This window comes from Neopelma chrysocephalum, unplaced genomic scaffold (genome assembly GCF_003984885.1).
Source record: "Neopelma chrysocephalum unplaced genomic scaffold, ASM398488v2 Primary Assembly neopelma1_138, whole genome shotgun sequence".
Lineage (NCBI taxonomy): Eukaryota > Metazoa > Chordata > Aves > Passeriformes > Pipridae > Neopelma > Neopelma chrysocephalum.
The window spans coordinates 52,074-70,379 of NW_020897800.1; the positions used below are offsets into that span (position 1 = coordinate 52,074).

The 18,306-nt window shown below is 42.6% G+C and overlaps 1 protein-coding gene across 4 annotated transcripts in view; it reads right to left on the reverse strand.

Annotated features, from left to right (window-relative positions):
- Positions 1 to 714: 714 nt before the first annotated feature.
- Positions 715 to 18,306, reverse strand: part of DDX6 (DEAD-box helicase 6) — a 22,881-nt gene continuing 5,289 nt past the window's right edge. The window contains exons 2-14 of one of the 4 annotated variants that reach the window (XM_027699251.1): positions 15,988 to 16,439; positions 14,511 to 14,574; positions 13,953 to 14,057; positions 12,518 to 12,647; positions 11,897 to 12,043; positions 11,568 to 11,662; positions 10,908 to 11,030; positions 10,319 to 10,447; positions 9,875 to 9,991; positions 8,264 to 8,327; positions 7,263 to 7,364; positions 6,327 to 6,506; positions 715 to 4,981 (exon numbers count right to left, since the gene is read on the reverse strand). In XM_027699251.1, the coding sequence (XP_027555052.1) occupies positions 6,331 to 6,506; positions 7,263 to 7,364; positions 8,264 to 8,327; positions 9,875 to 9,991; positions 10,319 to 10,447; positions 10,908 to 11,030; positions 11,568 to 11,662; positions 11,897 to 12,043; positions 12,518 to 12,647; positions 13,953 to 14,057; positions 14,511 to 14,574; positions 15,988 to 16,181 (1,446 nt within the window). In that variant the 5' untranslated portion in view covers positions 16,182 to 16,439 and the 3' untranslated portion in view covers positions 715 to 4,981; positions 6,327 to 6,330. The other 3 variants (XM_027699252.1, XM_027699254.1, XM_027699253.1) reach the window with 3 other exon arrangements.

Genomic DNA, 18,306 nt, shown 5'->3' on the forward strand with positions numbered 1-18,306 from the left:
GGATCTATTCACAAGAACCTGGGTTACCCTCGCCTTCTGGGGTGGATTGTAACAGAGATAACAGAAGTCCGAATCTTGTGACTCAACCTACCCTTATCCCCCTCACCCCCAGCTTCCATGTGGATAACTTTTGGGTTGATACTGCTTTTAGATTGATTGTGGTCTCCTTTTTCTCTATGCTTTAACCATCTAGTCAGCACTAGAGTGAACCTTGCCAACAAACTCTGTCACGCTTTTATATTAAATCTGCTTCCCCTTTTATATATTAAATCTGCTTTTGCCAATTCTGTTGCTCGTGATTTTTTAAGCAACTTTAAAACACTCATTCCTAGCAACCAGAGCCACAGCACACAGGTTTTCTGCAGCGCAAGCAGCCAAGCTCAGGATGACTCCTGATGAAAGACATGAGGACACAGCCCCAACAGACTCCTGGAGTGCTGCTCTGGCCCCTTTCAGAAACTCCCATTGGCAAAGTCAGGGCTAACTTGGCACTGCAACCAGATGCCAGTTAAAGTCTACTGGTCGAGTAGAGACAAGACTGTGGAGCATTGGAGCCTGGAAGAGCAGCTGCCACTGAGGCTGGAGGGTCTATGCAGACCCCGGATGGCTTGCGCAGGCAGAGCACCCTTCCCTTTGTCAAGTGCCACAGGTCTCCTTAAGGACATCAGCACACTTTTCACACAGCACAATTAACAGAAAAAAACAGAACAAACGGGAGTTCCAGGGAGCTTTTATTGAGTTAAATCAACAAAATCAGGATTTTACCATTCATCTTTTTTGCATTTGCAACTCATGAAGCTCTTCACAAGTCAGTGCTGCAACACAGATACAGCCAGAAAAACACATCTCAACAAAATCTGAGCTCCACTGGAGAGTTTGCCAATTTAACAGAAAGCCAATTTTCCCCTCCCTCCCCCGACTGTTTTCAAGGACTAGACCATGTTGTTTGCTGGTTAACAGTAAGAATATCAACCCCTTGTCTAGGGACCAGTGGATTATGACACTCCACTCAAATCGCAAATAACTTCTTTTCTTGAAATAAAAGTTCCAGTTTCTTTCAATAAAGGGAATAGTGACTATTTTCCTTCTCCTGACACCCCTTCCCCAAAATTATTGGTTAAAATACAGCAAGGCTGTATCTATATAAACCCATCCCCCCCTTCCCTCCTTACCCTTCCCTAACTTGTCTACAGCAGAATTTAACAATGCTTCCCCATAGAGGCATTTCAGCAACAGAACAATGAACGGAGCAAAACCTACAGCCTAATCTGCCAAAGCCTCCTTATGAAGTTTGGATGCATGCTCTTTGGTCCAGAGACCTGGCTTATTTCAGAGATAAGCTGTGATGCAAAAACATGGACCAGAAGTTCATAGCAACCAGGAAACTCCCTGCAGGGACTACAGTTGCTCAACCTCTACCATGGCAGCTGTACTGCTGGAGTTTCTGGGAACAAAATTCACTTTGTCCTCAGAAAGCAACAACCAGTTGGCCCCAGCAGCACTACAAAGTTCAGCACCAGGGCGAGAACCACCACAATGGCAGCTCAGGAGACATGGCATGGCATCTCTGTAACCTCTCCTACAGAAACTGAGGCAAGACAGCCATCTGTTCAGGTTTGTGTCCTATCAGTCATTTGTAAAGAGAAACAGTGTTTGAAGCATTTTTAAATCCTTGGAGTAGACACCCTCCCCCCCATCCCAAATGAAAATAAACAGAAGATCAGAATGAGATGATTTGATACCACCATATACACAACATGAATTCATGTTGAGCTTCCCTGTTCTTATCCACAAAAAAAAAAATCACAGAGGGCAAAGGAAAGATGCTCCCATCTCATTCTGGAAATTGGAACATGTATTTGAGACCAACCCACCCCCCTCCCTTTGGGAAAAGGCCTCCAGCAGCTGCAGTGCCCCCCAGCACACCCAGAGACCACCCTACAAGTTCTCTCAAGTGGCTGAAGGTTCCATCACTCTCTTCACAGCCACCTCGCCCAGCTGTGAAACTCTATTTCACAGATTCATGGAGTGACACTTTTGACTTCCGAGTAAAAAAGTGCAGAATACATCAGGTTCTCATTCACATCAACTTTGTCAGAGGAAGTATTTGACCTAGGGCTCATCACCGAAGGCTCCAACTAATGCATATGTAAAGGCTGGTACATGACCAGCAAGAACTGGAGCTCGCAAGGAATCTCAGGAAGCCAAGATTTATACACACTCCTTACTCTTGGATAGGGAACAAAACAACCAGGAAAACCCCAAAAAACAAAATAATAAAAAACAACAAACAAAAAAAACCCCAAACAAAACAAAAAAAACCTAGGATTATCCTAGTCCTTTGGAGCATCTTTCCATTTGCAAGATCGCATCTGTTCGAGATAGCCTACTAGCACCAAAAATAGGCTGCTTCCTTCTTGACAAGAAGCCACCTAAAGATGGTGCCCTGATAGTTTAGATTAAGTGCCAATCCTCAACGAGAGGCCAAGTTTAAAGTAATACTTTCAAAAGTTCTGTGCTTCAAGAGGGACCATCAACGCATGGCACCAGGCTAACCTACCACAAATCCAAGCAGAGCACACACACCTGACTCAACATCGCTATCCTGTTCTTGGTACATGTGCATGCCCTGGTAAGATACAAAACTTATTTACACTTGTCATGTCTTCGTTGCACTAAAATGATCCCTCTTCTGTCTGGAAAATCATAAGCTGGCTGCAGTACAAGAGCAAGATTTTACTTTTGGTCAAAGTTACCACCCACAAACTCCCACCCCCCACCCCCAAAAAGCACCCCAAAATTGTTTACATTTAGTACCTGCCAGTCAGACGTAAGCTGTGTGGCTCACAGTGTGTCTGTGACCAAGCTCTTGAGTTTGTACTCTAGTGCAGCATTTGCTACAATTATGGAGTCACTGCTGACAAAAGGAAGAAAAACATCCCAAACACAAAAACCTTTCCATCTTGTAAAGTTGTTGTCAGGAGGCACCTGGCTTGTTATGTATGATCCTCAAGGAAACAGATGGCTAAAGTCCGCCTTGTTGTTCCAAACAATTTTACTCCAATTCAAAAAAAGAAAAAGGGTCAAAATGGGAGAAATTAAGACAATTAATTCCTGCCTCAAAGGTAAGCAAGCATGGTGAGTGCAGCATTTGTATATGCAATAAACAAATGAGCAAAAGGGGTTACATTCATCCAGGTGCCTCCTGACAGTGGTGGTGAACAGGCTAAAAGGGATTTTAAAAAGAGTAGTTTTTGATTTGTCTCACTCCTTTTGCCTGTAGATCAGGCCAAACATCAAGCATGTTGGGAGGGGCACAATTTAAAGCAACACTACTGGACCAGATAGCACTTTTCAGCAATATACAATGCAAAATGACAGACAGCAACTCATGCCAAACCAGAGGAGATGGCAAGCAGCTTCCTGCAGCTTCTGACGTTAACAGGGGTTTGCCCTTACCTGCTCACAGTTCTGCACAGAGGCTGCTCTGGGCAGAAAATGCACAGTGCTGCAGGAAGTGAATCAATTCCACAAAGCTCCAGAACTGTCAGTTTATGCATGTAAACTGGTTTTCTATGGTCTCTCTTAAACTCAAATCCACATCTTAGGCATCCACTGCTCAGAAATTCTGACACTCACTGGATTTCCCTCCCACCACGGTGGAACACAGGTCATGGGCCCCTTCAGAGCTTGTCAAGCTCCTGAAGTTTCTAAGGGGGAAATCAAAGAGCATCTCCTAAAAGGCTGAGCTATGGATTTGGAGGCCTTGGAGCCCCCCAGGTGATCTCCTCCATACGAGTGGTACAGGACAGTGTTGCCAGCACCAAAGCACAGCCATGCTGACAAGGGACACTTGTGGAGGCCTGCACTTCACAGAGGTCAGACCACTTCTCACTGTTTAGTGTTGCAGAAAACTGAGCCCCTCTCATCTTTAGCTGCTCCCATAATCAGTCTAATCCCTTTAACCCCAGCAACCTTCATCACAAAAGAAAAAGTTATATATGAACCCAAAGAGAAAAAAAAATAATATTTACAAAGTTTGTACAATATACACATCTGATTTTCTATGGGACACACTGCACCAGAGGAAAGAGGGCCATGGCTCTGAAACAAGTCTACGTATCAAGTGCTGTAACTACGAATGGAGACTCTTATGGAAACCAGTCTTTAGTGTTCTGCTAGAGCACAGGGCTTTTCTTATGGCTCCTGCAAAGGATGACAGGCTACTCTTTCCTTCTGGAGCTATGATGCTGCACCTAATCAGCCCAGATTTTAAGTTGGTTTCATTTTAAATACAGATATTTACAGTTTGGGTGAACTGCAGATGCATATCAACTCCTCCAGTTAAAAAAAAAAGTTGAAGAAAAAAGTAGTATTACCAATACATTTCACCTCCCAGCCCTGGGCTTGAGTACTTGGGAAGGAGGAGAAGGGGAAGAGAGGGGAACTTTGACCTGAAACCAAAAACAGCTGTTGATTCCTTGGGCTGTGTTGGAAAGGTGATATTCTGAATGGTCTCATAGCATAAGGCACTTTGCACGAATAAGTAAGAAGCTCTTTAGCTTAAAAAACAGATGAGTAACCAGGGAGAAGTTGAAATGCACTCAGTCGATGGTTAAAGAATTTGAAATAGCAGACAAGCTCGCGTTCATCAAGATTCTTCTCTTTTCAGGGTTTCTCTTCTTCCCTTGCTGCCCCTCCCACCCAAAGAAAACAAAATTTAAAACCAGCAGTTAGTGCAACTAATGTTCAATCAGCACACAGTGCAAACAAGTGGAAAAACAAAAAGACATTCCTCCTTTTATCTTCTTTCTTCCTTGCTGCCAAATTTAAAAATAAAAAAAGGCCGAGCTCTTTAGTCTTCATAGTTTCGAAATGAAAAGACGAAGAAAAACCCACAAAGAGAAGGGTATCCCCAAAGAAACGATGTGTCACAGATCTGGATCATAGGGCTTCACCTTCTGGCATGTGTAATCAAAGCCTATAAAAAAAAAACAAAACAAAAAAACACAACCACAACACCCACAGTTAAATTGGTTCTACACAAAACTAGAATGTAAGAGATAATTCACACTGACTGTGCACCAGCTCTGGAAAAGCAAAGGGCATGTTGAACAGCTCAAGCTCAGCCTTGGCTTTGCAGAAAGAGGTGCTGCTAATGCTCTACTGTACTTAGGAGCACAATTATCTCCTGGTTTCTTGCCTTTTAGGAAGCAGCAAACTGTTCTCTGGCAAGGTCAGAGTACTCCCCTTAAAGAAGCCACCCAAGAGCCTGTTCCAAGTTCATCACTTGTTTCTTTTGTTTTTATTTACTTATAAACTTAGAGGAGGTTCAACCAGCAAAGCAGAGGCTTGCAAGTCAGCTTGGCATGACTGGCTAAGGCTGTCCTTGGATGATTTCAAAGAAGGAACCAGTTCATTCTAACACTATCAATCAGTCCGCTTCTACGGCCATTTTTTTTTTATTGGTCACCTGAGGCAAATTTCAGCAGCTTCACTTTCTAATTCATGATCTCTGAGAAGAATATACAAAAGAATGATTTCCAGCCCAAACTGTATGGTGTTGGATCTTGCACGACACAGCATCTTAACTAAGGCCAGATCAAACGTCATCCTGCAGCTACTTTGCTTGACTGCAGTCCAGGGCAAGTAGTCTTCTTATAAAAGGACTCAACTCAGCAGCTTTTTCTCAGACAACGATCAGAAAGGGAGCACTTAGGAGTCTCCAACAGTGCAACCTCATTTTCTTTTAAAACTATGTAGACGACCTCCAGTGGCAGCAAATATGAATTACAGCTTCGCTCCCTACTTTGTTCACTTGCAGGAGTTCTATGAACCAAAGGATACAAAAGAGGCAGCACCTTTCGCTGGAACCTGCTCCGTCTGACTGGTGAGGTGCTTAGCTCTTCTGTTGGTGCTCTGTTCTCACAGCTATCCATTTTCTCTCCTCACCTTTCTGAGGACCACTTTCCTCTCTGCCCCTCACCAATTTCTCATTTTAGCTAAGCAATACAGAAAGAATTCCTTAGGCTACTAGTACCCCATCATGGCCTCTCCCAACAGCGTTCCCCCCCTCCCCCTCCCCCATTTTTGGTCTCCTTACCATATGGTCAGCATTTAAATTAAAACAACTAAAAAATACTCCTCCTCCCCTCCCAGCTTAGCATGTCCACAGAATTCCTTGCACTGACAGTCTATTTCAAATCCTTGTTTTCACATTCAGAGCCTTTTCATCACATCAGTTTCCCTCTTCCCCTGTGCTAATACTGACATATCAACTCTCATCCCACACAATGTTCGTATTCAGGAGGCACTTACAAACATACATGTTTACTGTTTCTCATCTTCTACAGGTTCACTGTGGTATTCTGCCACATACAGGCTCTTGTCAATGTTGCTTGGTATGGGTTTAATTTCAGTTCCCAACTGCTCCTCAATACTTTTCAGGTTGAATCGATCATCATAGGTGATCAAGTTGATGGCCAGGCCAAGATGACCAAAGCGACCTTGACAAAAAAAAAAAAAAAGAAACACGCATCTGAACTGAACCGAGTAACAGAGGGTTGAATGAAAAAGTCTACAAACTGTGAAGTTAACATTGCTCTCTGATGGTAAAAACAAATCCAGCTGCAGGTCTCTACATGTTTCACATTAGTTTTTGGTGAGGAGTTTCATACTGTTGCAGGAATAAGAAAACTCAGGAGGTTCAATATGCTCTGACCAAAGCTCCAGGTTAATTATCAGAGAAGTGTCTTCCACTCCTGCATTATGCACATCCAGCCCTTCTTCAATAACAGAGTTTTTGAGCAAGCCTGAACTACAAAGTTCAAGTACACTGAGTTCGTTTACTGCCTTCCTTAGGGGTATATTTTGCTGATGTCCAGTCAGCAGAAACATACCTCAGAATACACGGAGAAGAAAGCACAGATGTCTATGCTTGAGACACCCTGGAAGCTAAAGTTTTCAGTATAGAATTTTCCCTGCAAACAGGGGCAATAGTAAGTCTCCTGAGATAAAACCAAAATAAGCCTTTATTTCTCATTTGTCAGTCAGGTCAGTTTCAAGAGAATGGGCCTTTATTTAGATAATATCCTCAGTGAGGATAACCATCTGAGGTGATACTCAAAAATAAATTTGTCAGAAAAATTAAAGCTCTCTAAGGTAATTCTCAGATACAGTAATAAAAACCAAAAGTGAATTCAAGGCTAAGAAGCATCACAGTCATCAGCAAAGTTGCACCTAAAACACATCTTTCCTCTCACCTGATCTGCCAATGCGATGGAGATAAGTCTCTGCCAGCTTTGGGAAATCAAAGTTTATCACCACATTCACAGCCTGGATATCAATACCTCGGGTAAACAGATCTGAAAGACAATCCAGGTCACAAAGAAAGTTAATTTCAATGAGATCAAATCCTGACAGTATTTAGGGTGCAAAGATTAACAGTGATTAACATTGCCTCACACTATTTTCCAGATATAAGCTTTCTTTGTATCAAAGACAGTTTACATACAATCCTGTTACAGCTTCTTGCTCTGTATCCACTATAAACACGAATAATATAAGAAAAATTATCAAAACCACCAGATCTGCACATTAAGCTAGTTTTTTCCACATTAGACTATTTCAGCACAGGTCTTCTTAAACAAGCATCTTCTCACACAGGACTGTGCACTGCCAAAGTCACAACAGACTTGAGACCTGAACTATATTCCACTACCTCAACTGCTTCTATTCCATTTCCAGCGATTTTTGTTAAGACAACCCAGACATAGCAGTGACTTGTTAAGATGACCCACTGATAGCAGACACTGCCGGGTACTGCCCAAACAGGTCATAAAAATAGAGAACTTGGATCATACACAGGCCAATCAAAACCACAAAAGTATTTAGAAAAAAATGAGCTATGAGCACCTAAAGAATCAACAAAATTTATTCACACGATCATCCTAGTCAGAGTTCTACTGATATTTCATAAAGTTTATGGCCCAACAACTCAGGGAGCCCTTGCATGCGAAAATAAACAGAAAACACTATTGCAGTGAAATGATTTGTCGGCAAAGGTGCACTTTCACAGTTTGTCACAAAAGACAAAACTCCACGTGCCCAAAGGAGTGCTGCACCCTGCAACATGCAGGCTTAACAAAGACATCTACCAAAACACCTTGTTTTGGTTTATTACAAATAATTGGTCTATTATACCTGGGCCAATGCGCTTTCTACTACATCTTTTAGAAACAAGGAAACCTTAAGCAGCTCTTACCAGTGCAAACGAGATTGCGGCACAAGCCATTCCGAAAATCGTGGAATACACGATTGCGGTGCTCCTGGAAATACACACATATAAACAGAGAGGAAAAAAACCAAAACCCACAAACCAACCAACCAGGTATATTCACGTAACAAACACCAAACTTCAATCGTGTGAATTTCTCCCAGTTCTCATTACAAAACAGCTGAGTCGAAACAAGCTGCCAGTACGTATTTTTTTAGCGCTCCTTACCACGTATTCTAAAGAACTTAGCCAAGAGGGCCTTGATCCCACTTTTTGACAAAGGCACTTAGCTGACTGCATTTTAAAGCTTCCTACAGTGGCATCAAAGCCATCTCAGAAAATGACTATCTGAAGTTACAATTACATGAAACCCACACCAAGGAAGTTAAACTGGTATTTTGACTATTGCCTTTCCCTGGTCCCTTGCTGAATTTAACACATTTTATTCATTCCCTTAAAAACTGAACTCAGCAGTAAACTTCCTTTTCTAGTATGAAGCATTTTTCACTACCGATGCAGAATTAGGTGTGAGATGAGTCAATTTTCTGTGAAGACTCTCCTCACACAAAGATTAAGTAATATCACTGTTAAGAAGTGAAATTTAGAGAGGGAATAAACAAGCTGAAGCATTTGGCAAAAACAGAGCTGCACTTCGCCACAAAGACCATCTACCAACTAATCAAAAGCATACAAAAATCAAACTTCAAGGAATCCGCTTGCGTATCTCTCTGTTCTCAATACCAACACTACTTCTATTTCTGCTTAATTAATTACTGGTCTGGCCCACCAAACATTGGCATTACCTGTCAATTGCATGAGCAGCAAGCTAGACTACCCTGAAAGCTTTCATTTGAATTTGTTTTAGCTTAATTATAAAATGAAAAAAAAATTTCAAAATACTCCTGTTCTACATGCATCATTTCAATCTTCTGACATCTTTTAATATCATGTGAAGTATTGTGAGGACATGTGAGCTACCATGCAATTAACAGAAACCTCTTCACCAGCAAAGCTGCAATAGCATTTTTCATCATCTACACCAAGGTCACAAGTGCCTGGTCACGACACAACAGATGCAGCTTTCTCCAAGAGGTTCCATCAAAGCCACCTCCTCGACTTCTCAGATTCCCCTGCAGTCACAGTGCAAGATTACTGTTTGCAAAGATACCCACGGCACTCGGTGGGCTAAGTATTGGGGTTTTTGTCATTTGTTTGAAATCAGGCCTGTTTTCACCTGTGTCAGTTACACTGCGTGGCCTACCCTGGCTTCCCGTGCTGCCAAAGCAAGGCAGCAGCAGCACTAAGAAAGAACTGTGCCTTCTGGATGCACTCTGTGCTTGCACTGGACAAATTAACCTGACCTGAAGTAGTCTTAAATACCAACTGGCCAGCTACACTGAACAGTCTGGAAAGATGCCTGGGATGGGGGAACATGGCAGGGAGGTTGGCAGTGGGTATCTAAAAAACAAACCTATAGCAAAGCAATATACGTTTCAGTTTACAAAGAACACGCAAAATTAAAGAAAGCATGAGACTTAATTCAGCTACGCAGTAAACTTGGGGTGGTGTGGAATAAACCACTGCAGACTTCATACTCACCTGCCTCATTTTAGCATGTATATAGAAGCAGGAATAGCCCAGCTGGGAGATCTTTTTGGCTAGCAATTCAACCCGTTGAGAGGAGTTGCAGAAAATGATCGACTGGTTAATCTGGAGCTGAACATATAAGTAGAGTGCTCAGTAAATGCAGCATTTTACTAACAAATGATCCCAGACATGTCTAAATCCCTACCATAAAGAAAGCATGGCAGGTATGCTGCTGGTAATTTACATAGGATGTATTTTTGTACAGAGGAAAAAAAATTAACAAAATTCTGTAATATAAAGGTGCAGGACAAGAAGAATGCATTTTTATCTTCAGCTACATAACACATTTTGACAAAGAAAATGTTTTGTTAAGCCACCCTTGAAACACTCAGTCTTATTCTTAGTTGTGAAAGGAAAAAAGCTTCTGTATGTTTCTGACCCAGCCCTACTCCTTACCCTGGAAAAGAGCGTGTTGAGGCAGTGCACTTTCTGACGCTCAGTGACATAGGCATAGTACTGAGTAACTCCCTTCAAAGTCAGCTCCTCCATCAGATTAATCTCGTAGGGTTTCTGCAAATGGGAATTCTGAAAAATAAAGACAACGATAGAGTTACACGCAAAACAATGTAAATACTTCCCATCCTATGGCACACTTAACTCCATGGCAAGGATGCACTACCTTGCCACTCTTTGTGCTATACTCTAACAGACAGGGTGGGTAAAATTTCACAAATGATTAGTCATAAATCCAAGGCGACTGAGCAGGCCCAACAGGAGCACCCTCTGGGAGAAAATGCATGCAGATGACACATAACCAATCCACAAAGTGGAAAACATCACCTTATGGGCAAGAAGTGCATGTACATGGCTTCCCATTAATGCTACAGCAGGTCAAAAACTCTTTTCAAACTTCTGTCCAAGACTTGGGCTGATTTAGATTAAACGTGTGAAGTTTAGATGCACTAAAAAAACCCAAGCTCTAACAGCTGTGTACCACTCACACAATGTCACCACCATCACACCTACACGGTATCTCTGCACTCACCATGAACTTCTGTACACTCAAAGGGAAAGTGGCAGAGTAGAGCAAAATCTGTCTGTTTTTAGGTAGCGTGAGAATAATATCTTCCATTATTTGAACAAAATCTTGAGACAGCAACTTATCTGCCTGTAACAACAGAAGTAATAAAGCATAAGTTAAAATAAATAAAAAAAAAATATTTCAGTCTCTTGGTAGCATCACATTTGGGGGAAGGAAAAACCAGTTACCAGGGTTCCTACCAGAGTCATCCTAGAGCTTTCACAAAACTATATTTTCTCTCACTCAGAAGCCTGTACACTATTGGATGTACATAAATGAATTTTATACACAATTACATGGTAAGCACAGCTCACTCATTATAAAAGGAAACCAAATGAAATGCATTTCTTAGTTTCGGGCTAGATTTGTTACTCTAATCTTCAATATCAGCAAAGAAGACAGGAAAGGCAAATCTTCCTAGGCTGTTTTCTTAAGAGTCACATGCAGAAAAATCCTCCTCCAAAATACTTTCTCAAAAATACTGGGAAATGGATGAGTTATAACCTTATAGTGTCTCTAAGCAAAGTTTGATTTGTTGCTGCGCGTAGAAAGGAGACTCACTGAAACACGTAATTGCTTTAACGTGGTGATAAAATCCCAGAACATTTAACATGAGCAACTTGCCTCATCCAATACTATCATCTGGACATGCTCAACTTTTGCTACTCCTTTCTTGATGAGATCGAGAATTCTCCCAGGGGTAGCTATCACCACATGCACTGTAAGGTTAGAAGAGCAAAAAAAATAGTTAAGCCAACTAAAACAATGTTTCTGGCATTCATGGCCATGTTTCATATGAACAGTTTGAAAGAATGATGACTGTATACCAACAGCAAACAAGACATATTGAAGTCTGTTCTGTAACAGGCAAGCAGTAATAAGCAGAAATTCCACTACCACCCTGTAAAAGCTACAAACAAACAGCAACTGTAGTGTACCAAAATTGCTCTGACCTGTATCATCAAGTCTCATTATATCATCTCGCAAATTGGTTCCTCCTGTGGTTGCCATCACTTTGGCACCTCCCATGTGTTTGCTGACTTGGATACAGATTTGACTGACCTGCAGGGCTAGTTCACGGGTGGGAACAATCACCATTGCTGAAAGTTAAAAACATCAGTGTGAGTCACTAATAACACTCTGTATCTTAAATACTCATCCTCAAAGGAGACAGACTTCATGAAAGCAGTACTTCTATGGTTTTGGAGTTCCACTCTAGGTATCCTGAGCAGCCCAGGAACTGCTTACAACAAAGGCAAATTCCGTGCAAGGGTTCTCCCTTCTTTGATGCTCCCCTTGCTGAGTCCCCTAGCCAGCACACTCGCTTGTTACTTCACATTCACTTTCCAGGGGCAAGACAGTCAAGTCCAGAAGATGTCTTCCATTTAAAGCTTTTGAAAGCAACTGTAGGACTTTTCAAATTCCACCTCCCCTCCACCACTCCCCATTAACTTTCTCTGGAAGTACAAGCAGATGACCCACGCTGCCCAGTTTCATTAACTAGATTCAAGTCTGTTACGTAGCAACCGACACCATAACCTGGCTGCAGCTACATGAGATCCACCTCAACTGACCTTGTATATTGTCCTTCTTTAAGTCTAGCCGTTCAAGTAAAGGAATGAGGTAGGCTCCACTCTTGCCCGTTCCATTTTTCGCTCTAGCCAAGATATCCCTACCAGATAAAGCAATGGGGATGCTCTCCTCCTGAAATGCAAGGACAGACAGCACACGAGCAATCAATCACAAGGCATGCTCACTGAAGAGGCTGACCAAATTAAACTCCCCTCACTAAAAGTATCACATGAAATCTGATTTTTTCATGATCATGATTATTATTATTACTACTATCCTGCAACTACAAGCATGGCAGACTCACAACAGGAAGAAGCTAAACCCATCAATAAAGAGTTCCCCAACATATCCCACTTAGAATTCCTTATATTGCCTGATCATAAGATTGGGTACCACAGGTGATAGTAAAGCCATACAGACACATTAGGAAAAAAGTGAAAAATTGAAGGGGGGGAGGGAAAGTGAAGAGACAATGATAGTCACTAGCAAACTCCTCCTATGGAAAAAGATTCCCACCTATACCTTAACATCAGAACCAACGCAGCCCGTGTGATTCAAACCTGTATATTCCTGTGACACAATTCTCATAAAAATCAGCAGGCTTTCCTTTTGAAACTTCAAACTTCAGCCATCCAAACACAAGCCACAGGCCCCATGTATTTTTAACTCTACTGCCTTTTACAGCAACATTTAAAGAAATCTCAGCCTTTTGTAAAGGTGCACCGTGAGAACCTGTTTTAAAGCAGATGAATCACCTAAATGCCATAGCTTCCTCATGCCTTAAGGAGATAAGGCAGCAGAGCTGTGCCAATGACAAACCTTCAAAGACCAATTAAAAGAGAGTTCAACTTCCCTCCTCCCCGTCCCGCGAAGTTTACACACCAACGGTTCTTAATAGAACAAGCCTTAGGAGTAAAAGGAAGATGGGGAGACAGAAAAGTGAACTTGTATATTAATATACAAGTTAATATTAATTAATATTAATCTCTCTCCCACAATCTCCATTACGCTTCTTCCAGATGCTCACAATAAAAAGAGCCAAGACTGCAATAAAGCCATAATTGTCTCTGTAACAACTAAAGGTACCCAGCCTATGGTAACTCAGTTTTCTGGAAAATTTACAGAACAGCTCTGCTCTCACTGGGCCTACTTATGTGAAGGATGTTACTGAACAGACAATTAACAAATTAAGACCTTCAGCATGAAAAAGGAAAATCCAAATTAACTTCTCCAAAGTGTAAGTCAGTCCCATCACTAAGCCACCCATTGCATGACTTAGTGACTTTGTTGGGGGTGAGAAATTCTTGCCTTCTCCAAAGGAAGAACTTCCCACCATGTTCCACTGTTCACAGCCCCAGTTTTTCCAAACCATTACATAAGTACTGGACATACAGGCAAAGTTAAACATGGCTTCTAAGCAGTTTGTTTGCAAACAACCTGAATAGGAGATGGTTTTTCCCAGCCCATTTCAAAAATTCCCATCAGCAACTCCCGTTTCAAACAGTAATCTTCAAACTCGTTTCCTTTTGTGGAGGTCACGTCCTGAATAATCAAAAAAAGCACATCCATAAGATTAGGTCAGACAATCTGCAGCTGTTTTTGACTGGTCTGAGACTGCCTGTGCAGGAAGACCACAAATTACTATACAGGAGTTTCCACTACTCCATGCAACACCCTACAGCGGCAGAGGAAACATTTGCTTTCTCAGAGCCAAACACAGCTCTGTGAGTACAGTGACACCTTCCCACCTGCCTCACACAACACAAAGACCATGAGTCCCTGTTGTAACACTAATAAAGTAAGAAATCCACAGTGAACTCCATTTTGAAGCTTTCCAAGAAAGGATCACTCCCCAGCAGTTGGAGAATAAATTAATTCTTCATTTAAAACAGCAGGAGCTGAACTGCTTTTTAACCTTCGCTCAGAACAAATATTTTGCCATCGCAACTTCTATCTTTTATTTAATATTTATTCCGACAATTCAACCATCCTTACCGAAGTTTTGATTCTCAAATCTTTTGGAGGGAGTTTTAAAGTCTTCTTCCAGTCATCACCAGGTCTACAGCAAAAATAAAATAACAATAAATTATAAAATAAGTCTGGATTAATATTTTGATTTTGCATTTTATTTTCTTAGATAGTGATGAACATGTAATATTTTAACCTCCTCAAAGCTAAAAGCACCTACACATATGAGCTCAAGTCTTCTCTGAGTTAAGCAGCATATAGCAGGCAGGAAATTGGAAACAGAGAAAATCAGCAGTCTGCCAAAGACATTTGTGAAATATTTATCCAGTCATGATTCAAGTCCCACTTTTACGGCACTGAATCAATCCACTAGAACAGATTTAAAACTGAGCACTGACTTAGTCATACAACAGAAACCGGCTATAATAAATCCACCTGAGAGTATTTCACCACTTAAAAGAAAAATTCTCTTGCCCAGGGAACATCCATTCTTAATCCCCAAGTAGTGTGAGAAGGTAAAAAACACTATACTGGTTGATCAAGTCTTTTTTTCTCAGTGAGATTTAGACACCCATCCTCTCTTGAAAGACACTGTACAGATGAGAGCAAATCCTTCTCTTCCACACTCCCGCGAAGTTCTGAGTTTAATTCACCAGTTTCAGAGTAACCCGTGTAATACACAAAAAAAAAGGAGGGGGGAGGGGGCAAGTTAGGCAGAGTTTAAAAACCTGAGTGTTCCATCACGCACTCTCTGAGGAAGCTGGCACTTCCTTTGCAAATAATTAACAAAATAAAAGCCAATGCTGTTCAGGGGGAGCAGGAACAAAGGGGGAAAGAGAAAAGCAACACATTACCGTACTGTCCAAGTCTTTTACATCTGTCAGAAATTCCAACCAGCACACTCACGTTTTATTAGCACACTTCCAAAACCAGTTGGATGGGAGCAGGGTATCACAGGGAGACCATATCCTCTCAGCTAAGGCTTTGATGAATTAAAGCCAGAGCATTACACTGAGGACAGCAGGCACTACTATTTCAGATCAATGACAAAAGATAACTGACTTTAAAGCATTTCTCACTGTGAGAAAGAACTGTAACAAACTGAAAAGTATACACAACTGGACTGAGACCAGGTGGCATTTCCTCCTCTGTCTTTAATTTCAGTTCTGTTTCTTCCCACTCCCCAACTTCCCTCTTGCACCACTTGCAACAAGCAAAGGGCACAGGACTCTGATGCTCAGTGGGCTGCTTCTGACAGCAGTTCACACTCGGAAAAGCACAGCATCAAATTCCATTTTCACAAGGAACACGCCACAACAATCACTGCTGGAGAGGAGCTCACACATGGAAATACAGCTTTTTTCTTATAATGTACATCACAGGACACATCTACCTGCCCATGTCATAAAACAACAGCAGACAACATTTTCAAATGGGAACCCCAAAACTTTCCAATACGTGACTTTTAAACATTCTTTTTGTGGCAGCCGATACAATCACTTACTTAATAGCGGTGGTCATACTCTGTGCTTGAGTGCCGTTATTGATTGTGTTGGCATTTTTCAGCTGGTTCATCTGCTGCTGAGTTTGTGTGCCTCCACCTCCTGGCCCCCCGCTGGGTTTTACGGGGCCTCTCAACTGCCCATTCTGACTGGATAGACCCATTATAACAGGGTTCTCTGTTCTGGCCGTGCTCATGGTTTTATCTTTAAAGATGTCTTTTTAGACTCAAAACTTTGAAAGTCAGTACAGAAACTGTAATAACAGTTTATTAGACTCTCCAAAACGAAGAGATAAATAAGTCTTGCTCAATATATGAGTCCTTTATTGCAATGCAGGCAAGCACCTGTAAGTCACTCAAAAGTAAAGCAGTAACTTGCTCTGATGCACTGTGGATCAACTTTTTTTAAAAAAAAGCCCTCTAACGAAGTTATGTCAGAATTCACTTGCTTCAATCTGAAAGAGAAGCAGACAATAACAATTAGTATGTGGGTTTTTGGCCACACAAATCACATCAGTCTACTCTTGTATTTTAAGAGTCACTTTTTCCCAGGCAGCGTGCAACAAGAATACTTGCTTTTCTGCTTCCTCAGTGATAACTATCACAACATGCATCAAACTTTTCTCCCCTTTCTATAAAGCTGTGCCTACCTTCTGTAGTCACCAAAGAAAACCTCCCAAAGAGCTGTGCTTTCAGCAGCATTCCACGGAGGAACACTACCTGCCCCCTCCCGGAAAGTAACCATGAATTTTATCAACTACTTTGACAGCTTTTCAAGTTCCCCCACTTCTGAGATGCAGCAAAGCAGTCCTAAAATGCTGAGCAATAATGTCACGCACAAGTTTATGACTGGAAGCAAGATGACAATATCAAATGGACATTCCAGTAAGAACTGACAAAACCCTTCAAGTTACTCTGACTGCCCTTTTCAATTTGAAAGGGAAACAGAAATTATGTAAACCCAAAACAACAGCTTACCCTCCTCCAACCCAAAACATTAGCTCAACCTAGCTTACTCACAGTTTTGAGCTGGGCATTGATTTAGAGCCGTTCAGAGCAGCAACATGAATACCATCACACTAAACTGAGCAGGTGCCTCTGAGAGTCCAAAGGACTGAGCCTGAACTGAGGCAGTGAGTAACACACATGTACACTGGGTATCCAGCTTCCTGCTTATGCGTTCCACGTGACCTTACCTTCCAGCAGTCACCAACAACTTATGTTGTGCTCAAAAAATAACATTTGGTACACGACTTAATATTGACTCCATATGTAACAGAAAGGTTGGCAAAACCATGGAGAGACAACACAAAGTCTGCCCCTTACAGAAAGTAAGCACAGACCAGCTGAAAGACTCCTTACTGTGGTATCACGGAGAAAAAACATTCCCAGTACAAAATCTTTTGGAACAGAAAATCTTTTGGACAGGCTTGCCTGTCCTTTCTCATCACAAGGCATCTTTTATCTTGGGAAAATGCAAAGGAAAAACCAGCATATTACTGCTTCCTAACCTCGGCGTTCACAACAATATGTGCTTCCTCAGTGAATAAAAGCATTTCAAGAGAGTGAAACAGGAATTCAGACTCTTCCCAGACTTCCCTGGTGTTTCCAAATGCGTCCACAGCATAACTTTAAAGTTCGCAGAACCAGGATTTTTCTGCTAGTTATCTTTTATCTTTGAAGAGAGATTTCTCCTAGCCATTAACTTCGTAAAAACCAGACGAGATGAGCCACGAAGGTAACCGGAGCCGCCAGAGAGTCCCGGATACCAATGCCGAGGAGTTCTCCAATATTGCAGGAAATGAAACCTCTCAGCCCCTCATCACGCTCCCCCCTCCCCCCCCCGTAACTACCCTTTAGGAAGACAAAGGTTAAAAAGAACACTCAGCCTCACCGAACCCAACAAATCCCCCCGTTCCGAGACAAGAGGCGCCACCATCTCGCAGACCGGTGGTCCGAAGGGAAAAGGGCCCGCAGAGCCCATCTGTTCTCCCCCGGACGCGGGCAGGCGGCCGGGGAAGCCGTTCCGGACCTTCCCCTTCCACTCGGCCCGGCACAAAGGGAGCCCCCGCGACGCCCGATGTGCGTGGTGAGGCCGGGCCGCACTGCAGAGCCTCGGTACCGAGCGGCGGGCCCGGCGCCGCCCGCGGATCGCAGCTGCGCCACACCGGCACATCCCGCCCGCCCAGAACAATGGAGAGCCCGTCGCCCGCCGCCCGGCCCGACCCCGCCTCGCGCGGGACCCCAGCCCCGCCGCTCCCGCTGCGCCCCGGCCCGGCCCGGCCATCCCCGCCCCGCCCGCGGCCCCGCCAGGCCCCGCTC